Below are 20,878 nucleotides of genomic sequence, written 5' to 3' on the forward strand. Positions count from 1 at the left end.
TATATTCACAACAGCCACAGGACAGCTTTACATCTCATTAACTTCTCACTTATTATTTCGCTGAAAATTACTGATAAAAATGTCCCTCCCTGTTTGCCTCCGCGGCTCCTATCTCGCATCTCTCCCATCGCCCAGGCTGCTGCGAGGCGTTGCCATGGCGACCAGCAATAATAGAAACTAATAAATTACAAAGGAGATGCTCGGCGAGCAATTATTGTCTTCTTTTATGCAAGTTTCTTGCTAATTCTGCTCATAAGGGAGGCCACAGTAAGGCAAGGCGAGGAATAATCAGTCTATTTGCAGAGAATAATAACAGCTAGAAAAAGGGCACCTTTTCTGGAGAGAAATCCGACTACTAATAAATAAGTGATTTACTTAATGTTCTTAGAAGCATTCAGATTGGAAAGGAGCTCAGAGTAGTGGGGGCGACATGATGACAATTTGGAGTGAGACGCGCAAAGAAAATGGCGGTGGCACAGAACGTACGCTCACCGGTGGCACATATTTGGGAATGATGTCACAGTGGGGGATGTGTGGGGCAGTAAACTGACATTGGGGGCCCTCGTGGCAGCATGTGCCGTGCTTCATGCTATGGCTTTCCATTAGATCCCATTCTGAAAGTGCATAGGAAAATGATACGGCATAGTATATATTACGGTGTGCAGTCATAATGTCGACATCAATAATGTCGACAGTCAAAATGTCGACAAATTAATGTCGAAAATCAATAATGTCGACATACAAAAATGTCGACATTTTACATTAATGTCGACATTTTTTCGAAATGTTGTATAAATAAATAAATATATATTTATTGTTGTGTTATATGTGTTGAGTATGAGGGGTGGGGGGTGGCAGGGGGTATTGGGTGAGAGGGGTTGGGGGGGACATCCCCATAGTAAATGATATTCTTTTTATTTATTTGTTTATTTATTTATTGAATAATAAATAAATAAATAAATATATAATTACTATGTGTTGGGAATGAGGGTGAGAGGGTGGTTGGGGGGGGTGTGGGGGGGTGTGGGGGGGTGTCAGGGGGGTGTTGGGTGAGGGGGGGTTGGGGGGGACCCCCCCCCATAGTAAATTAGACTCTTTTTGGTTATTTATTTATTGAAAAAATAAATAAATAAATAAATAAATAATTAGATTGTGTTGAGTATGAGGGGTGAGAGGGTGGTTAGGGGGTGTGGTGGGGTGGCAGGGGGGTGTTGGGTGAGTGGGGGTTGGGGGGGGACCCCCCCATAGTAAATGATACTTTTTGTTGGTTATTTATTTATTGAAAAAATAAATAAATAAATATATAAATAATTAGAATGTGTTGCATATGAGGGGTGGGGGGTGTGGGGGGGTTGCAGGAGGGTGTTGGGTGAGGTGTTGATAGTGTTAAGGGTTTATAGTCATATTGTCGAAAAAAAAATGTCGACATTTTTTTTTCGACATTATGACTTTTTACATTAAAAGTATAGAATGTCGACATTATTATTTTCGACATTATTTTTTCGACATTTTTGTCTGTCGACATTTTTTTGTCGACATTATGACTATAAACCATATATTACATTATTACATGGATTGCATTGCAAGCACTTCAAGAAACCCTGTAACGCAAGAATGAGTGACAGGTTGACTAAGTCTATTATGCACTGTGTGCGTTGGATTACATCCGCATTAAGGCATCAGTGCACGCCACATTTGCATACCATTACATCACGCCAGTAGGGATATCTGTACCTTCCCATGACCTTACTACATAATAATGCTGTTGTTGCAATGTGTCTTCACTTTGTTAGCTGCTAGGGCTGAGTAAGGGACTTGTAAAAAGGCTGTATCACAGTGGGAAGGCTATGTGGTGCAATGGTCATGAGGCGTTAAGTGCTTTCGACGGGCATTTACAACAAATATTCCATTTTACTTGGCTGTAGTAATGTATTCTATCTTTCCATGTCAATCGTATTAACTAACATAGATCTACAGCAAATCCTTCTGAGGCAGTCATCTTTCAACGCAATCTGAGATTTCATACTGCCGTCTTAGTTACACATGCCCCGGTTGCCTTCTTGGGCGCACTAGCAACGTTGCCCCTCTCTGGTCTTTGTGAAGAGAAGGGAGGATCATGGGAGAAGCAATCTGTGGCCTGGTGGACATTGATCACTGCATTAACCCAACCTGCAGTAAGATTGCACACTGAGCTAGTGCTGATAACATGCCATGGTATCTTCTTGTAAGCACTTGCAGCCTGCTTGAATCTTTGGAAGAGATGAGAAGGCCACCGGATGAGCAATCTCTTGCCATTTGGTTATCTTGCCAATTGTTTAATGAGGGTCAATGGATGAGCAATTTCGTGCCAGTTCCTTATTTTGCCAATTGCCTAGTGGGGTCACTGGACGAGTGATATCTTGTCAGTTGCTCATTGAGGGTCAATGGAATGTAATCTTTGCCAGTTGCTTATTGAGGGTACTGTACGAGCAATCTTTTGTTAGTTGCTTTTGAGTGTCACTGGAAGAGCAATCTTGTGTCACTTGTTTATTGAGGAGAACTGGAAAAGTAATCTCTTGTCAGTTACTTATTGAGGGCCACTGGAAGAGAAATCTCTTGGCAGTTGTTTATTGAGGGTCACTGGAAGAGCAATCTCTTGTCAGTTGCTTATTGAGAGACACTGGACGAGCAATCTCTTGTTAGTTGCTTATTGAGGGTCACTGAACCAGTAATCTCTTGTCAGTTGCTTTTTGAGAGTTACTGGAAGAGTAATCTTTTGTCAGTTGTTTATTGAGGATCACTGGACGAGCAATCTCTTGTTAGTTGCTTATTGAGGGTCACTGGATGAGCAATCTCTTGTCAGTTGCTTTTTGAGAGTCACTGGAAGACCATTCTTTGTCATTTGTTTATTGAGGGTCACTGGAGGAGCAATCTCTTGTCAGTTACTTTTTGCGAGTCACTGGACGAGCCATCTCTTGTCAGTTGCTTATTGAGGGTCACTGGACGAGTAATGTCTTGTCAGTTGCTTATTGAGGGTCACTGGATGAGCAATCTCTTGTCAGTTGCTTTTTGCGAGTCATTGGAAGAACAATCTCTTGTTAGTTGCTTATTGAGGGTCACTGGACGCGCAATCTCTTGTCAGTTGCTTTTTGAGAGTCACTGGAAGAGAAATCGTTTGTCAGTTGTTTATTGAGGGTCACTGGACGAGCAATCTCTTGTCAGTTGCTTTCTGTGAGTCACTGGAAGAACAATCTCTTGTCAGTTGCTTATTGAGGGTCACTGGATGAGTAATTTCTTGTCAGTTGCTTATTGAGGGTCACTGGACGAGCAATCTCTTGTCAGTTGCTTTTTGTGAGTCACTGGATGAGTAATGTCTTGTCAGTTGCTTATTGAGGGTCACTGGACGGGTAATGTCTTGTCAGTTGCTTATTGAGGGTCACTGGACGAGCAATCTCTTGTCAGTTGCTTATTGAGGGTCACTGGAAGAACAATCTCTTTTTAGTTGCTTATTGAGGGTCACTGGACGAGCAATCTCTTGTCAGTTGCTTTTTGAGAGTTACTGGAAGAGAAATCTTTTGTCAGTTGTTTATTGAGGGTCACTGGACAAGCAATGTCTTGTCAGTTGCTTTTTGCGAGTCACTGGAAGAACAATTTCTTGTCAGTTGCTTATTGAGGGTCACTGGATGAGTGATCTCTTGTCAGTTACTTATTGAAAGTCACTGGACAAGCAATCTCTTGTCAGTTGCTTTCTGAGAGTCACTGGAAGAGCAATCTTTTGTCAGTTGCTAATTGGTGAATGAAGCGTCACCTTGGGGTGACTATGTAGGTGCATTTTGAAAAAGAAAGAAAAGCTACTGGGGTTCGCACCGAGGCAGCGACCTGTGACCTCTGGGGATATCCTGTCATCTTACTTCGTGTGCACTTTCATAGGTGCACCTGCAGCAATGTCCAGCTCTAGTCTTTGGCCCGAGAAGAAAGATTCACAAGAGGGGGCAAAGTCTGGCCCTGCACTGACTGATCACTGAAGTAATAATCACACGTGAAGCACACAAAGCACAGTCAGAATCATGCCATGTGGCAAGAGGACCTGCTACGGTTGCTCTTCTCTGAACAATAGTTTATGATTTACTTTACTGTGTTTTTGTTATGTTATTGGGTCACATAGATCCACACAGACTCCATTGTATAGACTCTTTTCTTCACTAGGCGGGATAATATATTCCAATGCAATGGTTTACACGCTTGTATTGTCAATTATGGTGAAAGTGCATTGAAAACTAGTAAGCCATGCAAAGAAAAAAATTATTATCCTCATCTGACATTTATGCTTTTACAGTTTCTTTTCAACTCCTCTTTATTCGTTTTGAGAAAAAATAACATGAAAGTAAATGTATCATGACAGTGGACTGTCAATGATAAAACAGGTGCAGCAGATACATACCCAAAACAAGAGGTGTTGGCTGGAAGGTTTAGAATGAATCTCAACCTCTGGCGTTGCTCTGGGCAACGTTCTTCGCCTGCCAAGCCATTACAAAAGAGGAAAGACCATATGCAACTCAGGCGTGGTTCCACCCCAAAAGGGGCTGTCCCGTCCGAACTGCCAGGCCACATCCCTTCTGCACAAGACCACAAGCATCCCCAGACATATGCAGCCATGCATGGTGCAAGGACTTAAAGTCAGGGCACTCAATATAACACTCTGAGATTTTGTCTGGCGGAGCAAGATTTGATAAGCATTGTCTAAAGCAAATATAATCACCAAGTGATCAGGAACTGGGATTTGACATATCCTGAGCAATCCCTTCCTACTCGCTAGGTGAGCCTTCCATACAATACTTTGCAATCATTAGTTTAGTTATCAAGCAGGCCAGCCCCACCAGTGTGTGGTGATGTTTTACAACCATCTTCTTGCATTATACTAAACACAGTTCATCTGCCGATGGCATGTAGAGCCAGAACATGTCACTGATGTTCCACAGATCTCAAATTAAAAGGTGTGTATTGTAAGGCAGACAAAGCCATGTAAGAACATGAGTTGTGAACCGTATCATCGAGAGCCGTCCCCCTAATAATCGGTGACAAATCTAGCCAGCTTCCAGGGCATAGGGCATAGCTAAGCATTATGTCGCACTCCAGATGTGTTTAACTACAACTACTACAAACCTTTTTGAAAGTTAAAGTCAAAAACCTATGAAGGGCAACATAATGTGTAACTACAACTGGTGGAAGTATTTGTATGGGGGGAGTTTTGGTGAGTGTCTGAGATACACCTGCTTAACACTTTGACGGGCATGCGTCCACTGATCGCCCATCAGGGATTCCCGATATCCTGTTCCTATCAATGACATGTTAGTGTAGACCGTATTTTTAAACAATAGCTGCAAAGAAATTGTTTAGTGTCGTCTTAGTTAAGGTTAAAAAATCACAAAAAATGCATGTTTTGGTAAGGTTTTATGGACTAACTGGAACTATTATGCAGAGATGGAAGAATGCATTAGCTTTTGAAGTCACATGGTGCAGAGTCAAATAAATTGAAAAGAAGCACTAAGCCAGTTTATTCTCAAAGCAAAAATAAAACAGCCTTTTCAATTTAATTGGATGGAATAGTAAGCATGGAATGGCCTGGAAAGGCTGCCTTATCTAAAATACCATAAAACTGCTGGAAGCCAGGAATAACACAACATTTTTCACGGACAGCAGTCCACATTTCTAGATGATAATTGCATTTATTTTGAAACAGACCATATTAACATGATGTAACTTCTGATTATATGTTGTTTAAAAGCAGTTTTAAAGTATGCCCTGGTAATTTCCTAAAATAAATATTGTTTTTTTGGAAATATATTGTAGATAAAGATTTAAAAGCCCACAATTCAAAAGCAAGGCATATTTTACATTTTTGTTACACAGGGCCTCATCAGGGGTTGAGTGGAGTGGTAAAAATGCCGTGGTAAAGCTATTACTGCCGCATTACCACTCCGGCCAATTCCAAGTTTGGGAAGAAAGTGGGAGGTTTACCTCCAGTTTTTTGCTGGAGGTGAAAACCTCCCCTTTCTGCCTATTTTTGGCACTATTCCTGCCGACGGTAAAATCGCCGAAAAGCCTCATAGAGTCCTTTGGACTCCGAATAAATGGGGATTACACGCACCACCGCAACTTTGGATCTGGCGCAAATTACGCCGGACTGATTTGCGGTAGCGCAATAGCATTGGGGGTATCCCGGCACATTTCCCGCCGGGATACTGCCCAACTAGTGATGAGGCCCTCAGAGTCTAAAACATATAGCAAGCCTAGATCAGCCATCCGCCTGCAGAATGTGATATGGGGTCGGACTGTCAGGTGGAACTTTGGGAAAAATGGGGAGGAAAGCTTTCAAGGTGGCTCTCAGCCTTATATACCATGCAGCAAGGGACTGCAACATTTGGTTCTTCAGATGATTTGGATTAGAACTCCAATCGCCAAGCGAACATAGTCAATGATTCAAATCATGGGAGTAATAGTTCAAAAATATCTGGAGAGCCATGGCGTGTAGACCTCTGCCGTAGAGTATGCTTAAACAGCGGTAGAGCCTCTATCACTCGCTTGTGAGATGAACGTCCTATCTGTGAACATTTCATTTATTAGGATCAAAGCCAAGAATCCAAATTCTGTATCAACACTTGAATCAAATGTGACCATGGGTCTCTCTATTCTATCTAGAGAGGATCAAGCAATGGAACAGTTGAGTAGACTTTCATAACATTTTTGACAGACGTATACTGTTGTGTTGACTGGGACTATTTCAGAGACTTTGCTCCTAAATCCATCCAATAAGACACTAGATAGAATATGGGGGTGTCAAATTAATTTCTTTCACTACAGTTGTAGTGTGACCCCAGGCAAAGTAAAACAGTGACATTTGATGTGAGCCTGTGCTACCAGTTAGTACAATTCGATATCTGGGAGACCCGGTCCACACAGATCTAAGGTCTCTTGCAGAGACCCCCAGCTAATTCTAGGGTATCTGGAGCCCCAAACTAACCAGTTTGACAGTGATGTTAGATGTCTAGGAAGTGTTTCCATCCGATTGAGTTAGCCACATTTTTCACTTCACCAGCCAGAGGTGGCATGACAGTTAGATGGAATGTCTCAAATTGCAGGAAATTCCTCAACATTTTTGACCAAATGATAAAGTCAGAGGGTGTTTGAAGAGCGAGCAACTTTGCAGTGCATTCCTTCAATTCTACACTACACACTTGTCTGGCCCTCTTGGCAGTCAAGGGTACATTTAATTCTGATAAGAAACATACTCACCAATATGATGACTCTATTATTCGGGCAAAGAATCTTAAAAGGAAGGATTTGTCACGCCTACCATCGGCCCCTCTTTCGACATTACAATATGTGGCTGCTAAAAAGCGAATCCAAGCCCGCTATAACACTACAGTCACCCAATGCAGACGACAAGCCGATATAGCAGCCAATCAGGTGATATTAAAAACATTGGCAGGAAATAATCATGCACATTTTTCAATAAGGCAAACCTCAAATGGTTCTGTCATCGACAAAGGGTATGATACACCAGAGCACATTTGGTTGGGTTATCTTCAGAATAAATTTTCCCATACCAGAGGCGAGCACAAGTGTTTGTCCCTCAATATGGGCCAGAATTATTGGGGGGCTTGTCATCGGGATGAGGGGGATGTAAGGTGGGCTAGAGAGAAGGCAAGGCCATCTGCGGCCCTGGGCCCTGACGGTATCCCACCAATGCTCTTCAAGCAGGACCTGGAGCTATGTGTGGGTCCTTTGTTGACTCTCTATAAAAGTATCTATTGGGAGGGTACTATTCCAAACACTTGGAAACAATCCATCATTACTCCCATCAACAAACAGGACGACACATCTGAGCTGAAGAACTTCAGACCAATCACCCTCTTAGATGCATCTAGCAAAATATTTGCTTCTCTTCGCCTTAGATATCTCTCCCAACACGTAAAGGATATTAACCTTCTTTCTAAACATCAGGTAGGATTTCGATCTTGTATGGGGACCTCCCTAAATGGCACCATTATTTCACATCTCTCTGCAGCTGTAAAAAAGGGTTTGGAGGGCCCTGTTTACATGGCCTCCATAGACATGCCCAACGTCTTTGACACAGTAAGTCGGGCGATCCTGTGAAGCAAACTCCTACAGTGGAAAGTGCCACTTAAAATGGTACAGATCTTGGCATTGCTGCATAGTGAAATAGTGAATCATCTTTAATGGTCGGGTTGACGAAGGATGAGGCAAACCTCTCCCCAGTCCTTACCTTTGTGGGGCTTAGACAGGGCTGTGTCATTGCTCCAACCCGTTTCAACCTTTATGTCTCGGATGTAGCAGCCCTCTGGGAGGCGGGAACTGCAAATTCGGGAAAGATGGGCAAACAAAATCTAAGCTGGTTGGCATTTGCTGATGATGATATTCTTTTTGATAAGACCCCAATTAGCCTCCATAGGAAATTGACCTTATCCCATCATTATGCTGTCCAAAATAACTTAAAAATGAATGGACACAAATCCAAGGTCGTCATTTTCTCCACCAGAAAACATCTAAAAACTTTTATCTGGAAGGTGGGAGATCAGCCTTTGGAAAGGGTGTCATCAATGAGGTACTTGGGATTTAACCTTGCTAAGGGGGGCTTGGATAACTCTGTTTAGAGGGGGATTTACTACCTTATTGGCCAAAATAAAGCAAAAATACTCCCGACTATGTCACTACTCTCTGGTACCCCTGATCAGGTTCTACCTCCAGAACATTGAGCCCATAGTTCTGTATGGTCTTGGTATAGTCCCCTTCGACCTGGGGGCACCACTTAACACACTTCAGGGGCTACTCTGGAAGAGAACTCTAGGAATTAACAACTTTGTGCCCGATGTAGTCATCAGACATGAGCTGGGGCTCATTTGTTTGGTGGCCAGAGCCCTACAGAGGAAACTGGCTGAATATGCCAAAATGTTAAATCCCCCGAAGAACTCCTTGTACCAATCCCTGGGTGAGACATTATCAACCCAATCGGCCTCCACTCTGACTCAGTTCAAGACGACTATGTGTGAGATGGTTATTCAGATTGGGGCCTCTCCTGAGGAGTTAAGGGTGGTGACTGGGGTTGTAAAGCGAAAACTATTCATAGCTGATTGGGCTGAAATCTCAGATCTACTTGGAAACTGTTCCTTTTATAGGGAATACGCAAACTTTAGAAGGAATCGATCTGAGTGTCTGATGTATGTGCCCTTATTTCCATGCCCAAAGATTCAGGGCGTATACTTGCGTTTTCAATTGAACCAATTTGCAACTTTGGAAAGGAGGTCAAAGTGGGACAAGTCAGAAACAAACACTAATTGTAGGTTTTGCAAGACTACCGCAGTGGAAACTCTTAAAAACATTGTTCTGGCTTGTCCCTCGTTTGCGGAACCGCAACTGCGTTATCTGGATGCAGCGCTACTGACCATGATGTTCTGGGTTAGGCTCATGTGGGGCAATGTGGTGAAATTAATCTTGGCGTTGTGTGCTTTTTTATGTGTTTTCTTAGGAAAAATAGTTGAATTAAAAAAAAGAAAGTGGTTCATGGATGAATTTAATTGAACAGACTGCTGTATTTTGATGAACTGTTATGAAATGTTATTCATTTTCTTCTAGCAATGTTTTTTCGTCTTGCTTTTTTATTGTATCTTATTATTTCTTCTTTTGTGAAAAGCTTACTTTTGTAGGCTAAACACAATAAAAAAAAAGTTTTTTAAAACGGGTCAAGGCAACCTTAGCGGGTTGGTGCCATTCTCATGATGGATATTCTGGCCATCATTGTTAGAGGAGGTGTAAGCAATGGACTAAATCATTCTTCTAATTGAATCAGATCTTTAAAGGGTTTATGAGTCACAAGAGCTTCACGTGTGTGCGTCAGGTGAGTGCCCAGATATTATCCTGTGTGGGGTAGCCCATACCCAATTTACACTGGTTGATAGAGACTATTTCTGATTTACAATGATCAATATGTAGGGTAGAGACTTTTCCAAATGATTTTACTTCTTCCAGGAGGAAGAGATATTGATATTAGGCTCTATGATATGAAGTAGTAGATCATCTGCATACATGGATATGAGTGTCGTGTTGTTATTATAATATAAGCATCTGTTAAGGTGATCGAATGCCAACACAAATAAAAGAGGTGAAAGCGGTCATCCCTGGTGTGTGCGCTAGAGAGAGTACTAATATGTCAGTACACTGGCTGAGGGTTTCATACAGAAAAGCGACATTATATGAATGAAGAAAACTCCTAGTCCCACTTTCCAAAGGACCAAAAATAGAAAGTGCCATTTGATAACAAACCTTTTGGGCATCAAGGAGTACAACTTTCAGATAAAGGTTGACATGGTGCAAAATTGCAAGCTATCTCCATTGGTTATGAAGGGATGAACGACCAGAAATAAATACAGGCTGGTTGGGTAGCGTGAAATCCAACATCAAAGGATTCAGACTGTATGCAAGGACTTTCACCCGGATTTTATTGTCCATGGTTAAGAAAGGAAGCAGTCTATCCAAGCACTAGACTTGTTTCTCTTTACCTGGCTTAGAAAGTACTGTAATATTTGTCTCTCTTAGCAACTTCGATGCCCCATTACGTGTGCCACTGTTTCATAACATACTAAGGTCTACCCATCAGATTACGGATCATGTGTGTCTGTTTGTCAAAATCTAAATAGGGGGTATGGACCAAGGCCGTGAAGCCAGCGGTGCGGGCTGCACTCCGAAACCACCCCTTAGGGTGTATAAGTTCAATGTAGTTCGAACTAAAAATAACAAATTTCCATTGGTTTACTGCAAAGTGTGATAGTTTAATGTTAGATTCTTTAATCGTGAATTTTGCATCTCGTTAACTGTACATCTTAAGAACAGCAGATGTGCTGGGTGAGCTATAAAAACATTAGTTTTGGCCAATGCATTTCGGAACCTTGTTCCTTCGTCAGGGCCAGCTCATTCTCAAATGCATCTGATCCGAATGCAAAATGATAAGCAATCGAATCAGTAATGTAATCCACAAACATATACGCAAGATTAATTGATTAAATATGCATCAATCGCAAAACATATTCACATGAATAATACAGGTTGATGAAACCATTAAAGCATACAGTATTGCATTTTCAATTTATGGATGTGTTCGGCATGCCGATAGTGAGTCCATCATGCCCCAGTTACCAATGTAAATACACAAGTCGAGTCACACAATTCCAAAGAGTTAACCGGGGTGCCAACGTACGCCGGGAAAAGGGGATATTGTTTACAGAATAATTAATGTTTAGGGGATGTATCACATAACCATGGCAAAAAAGTAAAATAGAAAGTATAAATTACATACGTGTCATCCCATATTTAATGCGTGATAACAGGTGGCGGGATCACATTAAGAAAAGGAAAGAAAAACGGTAGAAAAAATCACCAACAGACTGCCACAAATCTTACTGCTTGTCAACTTTCAGTGTCATTGAAATCGACCTGTACTAACCTTGCTATGGTGGCAGAATGGACTGTGAATCGTAAGACGACGCTTTGAAGCTTGAGGCTTGTTGGAAGGCGTTCGGTGAACGTCTGCTGATTCTTATCTAGGGGAGACATGCTTCGCGATCAGTTGTGTAACAATATGATGTTGCTAAAGCGCTTATAATGTCTAGGGCTCACTAGCACACGACCGTGCAGTACGACGCGTCTTACCTGAATGTTCAGATGTGGAAAATCGGCAGAACGCGGCTAAGGACGCGTTCTCGGTTACTATGGTGCTTTTTCACGAAGCTTCTTACACGTCGCCTAGCTACGTGAAAAGAGCCACAGAGTTCTATGAAAAGCCGGCGGCCATCTTACTGCGGCTGCTAGCTTCCATCATACATGTGCCCTAACGGGTATACTATAAAGGATGAAATGTCTAATTGAAATTGCTCAACTAAGGATGAAATATCTAATTAAAAAGTGATACTTGGGGGTGTAGTGGTGGTAAAAAATGTGGCAAAATACGGATAATATGAAAAAATGTTGTGTTATAAAAATTAAAATGATAAAAAAATATATTGTAAAAAATGTACAGTTAATAAAAAAGTTAAATTAATGAAATAATGAAAGACATAACTAGGCAAAGAACATGCCCGAGAAGACGAATTCTACTGAGACCGATAACCACAATGAGGGCCGGCCTTAGTCTGACTGATCTGGTTCCGTACGGTACACTATTCCTGAAGCTCAGGCTGATTTACCATTACTGTTATTACTATGTTAAGATTGGAGTAAAGCTAAGGGCAACGCTAGATTCAAGGGGTCTCGGTTGCCATATAGCAAGTCACTCTAGGGTGCAGGTTCATTTAAGGAACACACAGAAAAGAAAGGGAGAACAGAATAAAAGTAAGAGGAAAAAAGGAAAAAGGAAAAAGAAAAACAAATTGTTAAACAGACATCTTATATAATTGTGCAAAACGTCACTACTATTCTTTATGATTTACATCAGTCGCGGTGATTCTTGCAAAATCATGTTCCCACTCGGTGCTGCTGATGTTGACACAACCAAAATTATCAAACAAACAGTACAATGTCATAATGCGTTCTAATGTGTCCCATGCTGTTAACCCATTATAGTCTAGTGATTCCAGCATCAAAGAAAACAACTGAGGTCGAACTCCTCGTTCATTCCATTCGGTGTCAATGAGTCAAGTTTGTTGATCCAAAAAGCTTCTTTCTGTGCTCTCCACTGCTTCATATCTCGAGAGTGTCCTTTGGGAGGCATGACTTCAAGTACCAGAAATCTCAACTGGCTCACTGTGTGCCCATTGTCATTAAAATGCCTAGCAACAGCTGACATCCTGTTCTTATTCCTAATATTGGATTTATGCTCATTTATCCTAATTCTGATTTTACGTGAGGTCTCCCCCACGTAATACTTACCACATGGGCATCTGAGTGCATAGATTACATTTTCCGAAAGACATGTCGCATGCTGTCTTAGTGCAAGTTTTACACCAGTGCGTGGATGTGCAATTGTACTGCCTTTAATAATGCTGTTGCAATTACCACAACTCATACATGGATGAGTCCCGGGGAATTTGTCTGGTTTAGTAACTGGTGTTCTCTCCTTAGTGTTCATCAATAAGTTCCGCAAGTTACTGCTTTTCTGATATGCAAATATGGGTGGTGTAGGAAACAGGTCCACTGTTCGCTCATCACTTGTAAGAATATTCCATCTGTTGCGTATTATAGTCTTAATGTGCTTGCTCTGTATGGAATATTTAGTCACGAAGACCAAATCTGGACTGTTAGTAATAGGTTTCTTTACCAGCAATTGTTGTCGTTCCTGGGCATCAGTCTTGGCTCGTGCTGTTACTAAATCTACCTCTGGGTATCCTCTTGCTTGCAGCTTTTGTTGCAATTGTTGTAATCGTAAATTACAATCCTCTGGGTCACTTACGATTCTTTTGATCCTTAACATTTGACCGTAGGGCAAATTCTGAAGTGTCTTAGGTGGATGAAAACTGAGCCGATGTAGCAGGTTATTGCGATCTGTAGGTTTCGTGTACAATGTGGTGGTAATTTTATTGGCTCGGATAACTGTTTGTACATCGAGATAGTGTACATTAGGATTACCTATATCTATAGTAAATTGGATACGTTGATCGATCCCATTGAGAAATATCAAAAATTCTTGAAGATCTTGTACACTACCTATCCATATGCCGAAGATGTCATCTATAAATCTCACCCATGTCTTCAACTGGTGTTGCCATCTGGGATTAGATAATACATGTGTTGTTTCAAATTGATACATAAAACAATTAGCATATGATGGTGCCATAGTGGCTCCCATGGCAGTCCCCGATATCTGATTGTAATATTTGCCATCGTACTTGAAACAGGAGTTCTTGGAGATGAAGTCAAGAAGAATAATGAGAAACTCATTATTGGCTCCAATGTCTGTTGCACTGAGTAAGAGAGATTCAACTGCTTGCTGTCCCAGATCATGCGGAATACTGGTGTAGAGGCTAACAACATCAATAGTAAATAGAATGTCTCCAGGTGCCAATGAGATAGTATCTAATATTTGGAGGAAATGCGTAGTGTCCCTTACATATGTCCTTGTGGCTTGGACCAGTGGTTGTAGAAAAAAATCTATATATGTTCCTAAAGGTTGTAATAGACTTCTCGTGGCAGGATATTCTGGCCATCATTGTTAGAGGAGGTGTAAGCAATGGACTAAATCATTCTTCTAATTGAATCAGATCTTTAAAGGGTTTATGAGTCACAAGAGCTTCACGTGTGTGCGTCAGGTGAGTGCCCAGATATTATCCTGTGTGGGGTAGCCCATACCCAATTTACACTGGTTGATAGAGACTATTTCTGATTTACAATGATCAATATGTAGGGTAGAGACTTTTCCAAATGATTTTACTTCTTCCAGGAGGAAGAGATATTGATATTAGGCTCTATGATATGAAGTAGTAGATCATCTGCATACATGGATATGAGTGTCGTGTTGTTATTATAATATAAGCATCTGTTAAGGTGATCGAATGCCAACACAAATAAAAGAGGTGAAAGCGGTCATCCCTGGTGTGTGCGCTAGAGAGAGTACTAATATGTCAGTACACTGGCTGAGGGTTTCATACAGAAAAGCGACATTATATGAATGAAGAAAACTCCTAGTCCCACTTTCCAAAGGACCAAAAATAGAAAGTGCCATTTGATAACAAACCTTTTGGGCATCAAGGAGTACAACTTTCAGATAAAGGTTGACATGGTGCAAAATTGCAAGCTATCTCCATTGGTTATGAAGGGATGAACGACCAGAAATAAATACAGGCTGGTTGGGTAGCGTGAAATCCAACATCAAAGGATTCAGACTGTATGCAAGGACTTTCACCCGGATTTTATTGTCCATGGTTAAGAAAGGAAGCAGTCTATCCAAGCACTAGACTTGTTTCTCTTTACCTGGCTTAGAAAGTACTGTAATATTTGTCTCTCTTAGCAACTTCGATGCCCCATTACGTGTGCCACTGTTTCATAACATACTAAGGTCTACCCATCAGATTACGGATCATGTGTGTCTGTTTGTCAAAATCTATCACCTCTTCCGAGACGGTCAATGCTATTGGAAGTGTTTGTGAAGAATTCTTTTTGTGGTATTCGGGGCAGATCCTTGTGTGTGGTTTAAGGATATCTCTTAATCTATAAAGGGATCACTCAAAGGGAGATCAATTAAAAAAAACTCCATGAACGTAAAGCATAGATTAAAATCGTCCTTGATATTCCTACATGTAGTTGGTGCAGCTGTGATCATGAATTCCCACTGATGGAAAAATATCATACACAGTTAACAGATTCAGATGATGGATTTTTTCAATGGAATTTACTTTTAATAGTTTAGATGTTGCATAATAGATGTGTTCAAAGAAAAGAAAGTTGATGCTTGACATATATATTTATGATACATTGAATAAAGATAGATTCATTCAAATGTTGAATCGATATATTATACAACCCCGAGACAATATATTGTGAGACCCCGAGAATTTCAATGCGCAACAAAGGATAGTAGTTATGCTTTGTTGAAAAATGGTAATAGAATTACTGATATTTCTTACTGCACTGCCAAATTTGGAAAGAGTTTATGCCATTATTAATATTCCTTGAGGCAAAATGCCACCTGTGGCTTTGCTGTTTACCAAGCATCAGGTGGGGGCGGGAGATAAGGAAAAGGGTTAGATAGTGGTGTGGAGAGGGTAAAGCAAATTCAAATCGGGTACCCTTGCAAAAGAAAATTCAAACAAGAAAAATGAAATGACTTGGCTAATATGTTTACCACCAGTATTCCAACACCAACATAATCTCATTAATTAAAAGAATGACTTTGGAAATGTCATTGTGCTTATCAATAAACCAAAACAAGCAATGGAGAGAGGTGCTGTCTGGATCCTACCTGTGAATGAAGGCTTATGGATGGCTGGTTTGGGGAGTAGGGGCCCCCAAGGTCATTTCGGAGGAGGTTATCGCTGTGCATTTTCGTCTTGAGGCAGGTAATGTAACGGTTGCAGAAGTCTTTGCACAACTCGTTCACTTTCTCAAGCTCTAGGAGGTGGATTCGCAGCACCTGAATGGCTTTTACCATCTGAAAGGAGAGAGAGAGATAGAAAGAGAAAGAGAGAGAGAGAGAGTGAGAGCGAGAGAGAGAGAGAGAGAGTGAGAGAGAGAGAGAGAGAGAGAGAGAGAGAGAGAGTGAGAAATGATCAAAGCCAGGTCAGAGGGATTTAAATGTCGTGAGGGATGATGCACAAATATGTATACGTCCAATTTTCATATACGTTAATAACTTCTTCACAAAAACTAGTATTTGCATTAACCTGCTAATGAGTCATACATTCGAACTATTAAACCAAAATAAAGTGGATTCATTTTTTCAGCTTAGTTTTTAACATTACTTACATTCTTCTACACTGGTACCAGCTCCCGATTTAACAAAATATCAATTGCTAAGTCCTATGCCTTCAGCATCATGCAATAGAACCAAAACACCCATACATCCTATCCAGTGGTCGAAGTGTATGAAAAAAAGTAGTGGAACTATGTTGCCTGTTGGCCTGCCCCTGCTCCCCACAAACCCCATTGCTGCACCCCATCAGAGAGACAATCCAAGCCCCCAAACAAATACACCTGCTATTTATGGGAATGTTCAGTGCCGTGCATTGAAGTACAAGCTTCAACTTCTTCCTACACTTTGATTGTAAAACTAATCCATTCCAGAACGGTTTCTTTTTAAAATAAAAGTATAGGAACAGTCAAGCTTAAAAATAAAAAGTATAGGAGCACTGCTCCCGACCTCTGATCCTATTCCATTTGGCTGCATAATATATTCATAGCATATCCTCTTAGCACGCAATCTTGCCAGCCAATCATAGCCACTCAGAACCTAAAAAGGTTTTCAGGAGGTGCCCTTTCCCTCCATAAAGATGTTCTTTAGAGCAACCTTCCCTGAAAAACTATCATTGCTTTTGCAGAAATCTGCAATTCTATCTGCTACAATAGCCTGGACGCAGCCTTGTTGTCAGACAACTTCGTAACATTTGTAAAACAACCCAAGTACTTATTCCCACAATGTTGGTGTGATAACCAGGCTTTGATGATGACTACAGGTTTCTGTTTTTGATCTATCTCACTTCTGTGGGATGTATTGACCCACTCCGCTATTCTGTGCAGCATCACTCTGATAGTATGGTGCATGGAACTGCAATAATGGCGGCAAAACTCTTGTGCCGCCAAAAACCTACAAAAACCGCGTTCTCAAACACACATAAAGATCGATGCACAACCTCCCCCCCATGTTGTATGTGTGGTGGAATAGAGTACACACTGCAGAAAATGTGCCAGTGGGCTCCATGACCAGCCGACAGAGGGCAGAAAAAGAAGCAGCGCTTTGCAAATGAAACTCCAAAAGGTGCCTATAAATGACATTTGCTTCATTGCTAAAAACTCCAAAATGCCTATAACACAACACTTCTCAACATTCAAAATCTTGTTGGGTGCTAGAATGCATGTAATATAATGAAGCATTGCTAACATACAAAGTCCTAATGTGAAGAGCAAAGCATTCTTCAGAAAAACTGGATTGTCTGTAAACTGACAGCCCCTGTCAGAATCTGTGTGCAGTACCCTGAGCTACCTGAGAATGACAGCTGTCAGATGAGTTACTGGTGAAACTTCAAAGTGATGTAAACTAAAAAAAAATCTGCCGCATTATCAAACATAAAAAGGATTGTGGCTAAAAAGAATACAGATCTCAGTTGCTTTTTATCCCACAGAGTTAAAGCTAAGAAAGTAATGCATTTATGTTTGATGCAACAAATTTGTTTTTTCCTGGATCTTTAATTAAGAATAAATTAGCTTGGTTGAGCTGCAACACTTTGGAAGTGGACAAACAGGTTTCTCCCAGGGGGAGGGAAATTCTCTCAGCTGAAACTCACGGGGAGATGATAATTGTGGGTTAACCCAGAATTTTGTCTACAGAGAGAGAATGAACAATAGCAGACCCTTCAGCTCAGGAAACAGAGGTGTGAGAGGGTCATAAATGGCTCCCGGAAGGAACTTCCCCAAGGAGGGGGATGCTCCTAGACTCTAGGGAGAGAAAAAGGGGCATACCATTTGCTGTTAAACATGAACAATTAACAATTTTCAGAGACTCATAACTTGTGATTCAAAGTGGTGAAAAATATGAAAAGGACAGAGTTGTTAATCTAATTTCTGGCTGCACGTTTTAAGAGCCGGCAGAATTGTGTGACATGTTCTGGACAGGAATGGCAATATATGTGGTTTTATGCGAAATGTATTAATCCTAGAATTGTGAACATTTACACACACATCCCTATGTTAAACACAGACATTTGTGGAAATTTGCATAAAGTTTGGACATTGTGTTCATAGCGAAAAGGACAAAATTCTGTAGAAAGTTGAAAGAAGCTCTCACAGCTGTGGGATTTTGAGGAACAGAGGCTACATAAAATATGGAATCATTGTGTGTGATTTGTGTAAAGGTGACCAATGAAGAAATGTGTATTTAGTATAAAATTCGATTTTGAGACCAGTGGCTAAAGGGAGGTTTCTAAAAAATGTAAAGCAAACCATACAATGTGACATCATCCGGCCTTGATCCAATCACTCAAATGCAAGGCGGAGATGAAGTTTTGATCCAATCCTAGCTCACAAGGGCAAGCTTATCTAAGCCGGCCGATACACTCATTTTGTGATGTCATTGGAAAGGATAAATAGAGACAGTGACAACACATAGAGACTGACTGATTCACTCACTTTCCTGATTCCGGTGAAGCACTCTGATCCAGTATTCTACATCCAGGCTTTAACATCTTTCCAGATCCAGATGCCAAGACCCTTGCCAGAAATAGAGAACTATTGACTTTCTGCAAGGCCAAATTCTCTAACTTATTCTCACCACCCAGTGAAGCGCTGTGGGGTAAGAAGGCCTTTTGAACCAATATTCTGAAACTCTCTGGCTTGCTACCACAAGGCTTGCCTGAGGAACTCACTATCCAGCTGATTGAACTACCCACAAACAAGAAGGGCAGATTCCATGCAAATCCGGTGACCAGCATAGCTGATCCAGTACCGTGCCTGATGTGCTGTTCTTCCTAGACCCGATCCAATCCATGACCAGAACTGACGGTCCAATTTAATAACTTATTCTGTGAGTATTAATAGGAAGAACAGTGACCCAGAGTATATTTGCATTTTCTTATCCCAATCTCAACCCATCCTATCTGTAAATTCAGAGTCATAGTATTGTCAGAACCTTTCTTGCATTGATTTTCTCTCATTTGTTTTATAAAATCATGTCATTAGTGATTTTGAGTAACTCAAGTAAATTCCAAAAAGAAATTGAGCATCCACCACGTGAAGGGTTACGCCGGCCACGTAACTGTGGAGATTCATGTGTGGCATCCTCTTTTTCCTAGTCATAATATATTGTAATCAACCCATCTGTCTGTTTCAAAGTGCATTTCTGTTTTCCATTCTCGCGCCTATTTTGCAAAAACGACTCCCACTAAAACCTTTATAACTCCCTCAGTTTTCATGATAGAAACGAAATTTCAACTCCTACTTGTATCTAACATCCTTAGCTATCCATAGGAGCCAAACAGTGTGATTCTCCCTTTATTGCGAATATCGCACAAGGAAAAGTTTGCCGCGATTGTACTTCCTGAGAAAGTTTACACGTGTGAAATAGCTTTAATTTATTTCCCACTTGGTCTTTGAGATTTCAAAAGTTTCCTTCTGACTAAATGATTCCTTGTGATTGTTTGAAATTATTCAAAATGGCTCCCATAGGAATTTATAACAATTTAAATGTTTTTGATCACATTTGGTGTTTTTGCTCAGTCAATTCCAAAGACAATTTAAAAGCCATCCTGACAGCTGAAAGTCAATTCCATTTTTCTCTTGTGTTTGAAGGGGGAAGGTGGGAGTGATATTCTGTTTGATTTGTGCTATTCCTGGATACCTGCTCTCTCCTCACATCTGTTTAATTGCCTATTGGGGTGTTGAGGGGTGTTGCAGGGGAAACTCCTTACCATGGTGCTATCTGTTCCAAACCAACACAAAAGTATTATTTTCTGTGCTGCATTTGTCTTGGTGCTCATTACTGATTTCTAGTGTATTAAAGATATTATTCAGTGTTCTGTCACCCCATTGGTGATTGTTGTATTGTTGTTTACCTATTAAAATATATTGTGATTAAATTCTAAATACATAAATATTTACCTTTGCAAACTAGCCTGATTCCTGGTTCCGTGTGACCGGGTGTGGGGGGCGGGTTCCAGGAGAAGGGTGTGATACGAGTGATATATCGTTCAGAATATTGGACTTATAGATACAAATAAATAAGGGTTTCAATTGCGCACCACACACTGGGCGGGACTTGGGTGTGTGCCGGATTGAAATCACTTACACTTCTAACTTTGAAAATTGATGGAGCTCTTTCCGTAGTATACTCAATACACAAGGATGCTTTTCAAAGAAACCTCATGCCTTTACGGCCAGGCACTGCAGATTGTTCAGAGTTGGGAGAATTAGATCCCTTTGTTTAAACCCTAGTGAGAGCCTGGCTGCCTTGTTCTACACCAGATTCAGTGTTTTGAGCTGTTAGTATAGTGCACCAATATGGACCATGCGCCTATATTCCAGACACAGTAGGATATTTACTCGGATAATGAGTCATGTTGTGTGAATCACGGTGAAATGTACGGCCATAGGGGATTTGGAGGTGAACATTACACTGTGAAACAGCTTTTAGAATGTGGACTTCCACTGGCATGTTTTTGTTGAAAAACGCCACCAATTACACACATTG

General features: G+C 41.0%; 1 protein-coding gene across 3 annotated transcripts in view; it reads right to left on the reverse strand.

Moving 5' to 3' along the window:
* Positions 1 to 20,878, reverse strand: part of PKNOX2 (PBX/knotted 1 homeobox 2) — a 1,892,972-nt gene that overhangs the window by 345,936 nt on the left and 1,526,158 nt on the right. For all 3 annotated transcript variants that reach the window (XM_069614552.1, XM_069614551.1, XM_069614553.1), the window contains exon 11: positions 15,944 to 16,132. In XM_069614552.1, coding sequence (XP_069470653.1) covers positions 15,944 to 16,132 — 189 coding nt within the window. The remainder of the gene's footprint in view (positions 1 to 15,943; positions 16,133 to 20,878) is intronic.

This window comes from Ambystoma mexicanum, chromosome 9, assembly GCF_040938575.1.
Source record: "Ambystoma mexicanum isolate Mex_15411 chromosome 9, UKY_AmexF1_1, whole genome shotgun sequence".
Classification (NCBI taxonomy): Eukaryota; Metazoa; Chordata; class Amphibia; order Caudata; family Ambystomatidae; genus Ambystoma; species Ambystoma mexicanum.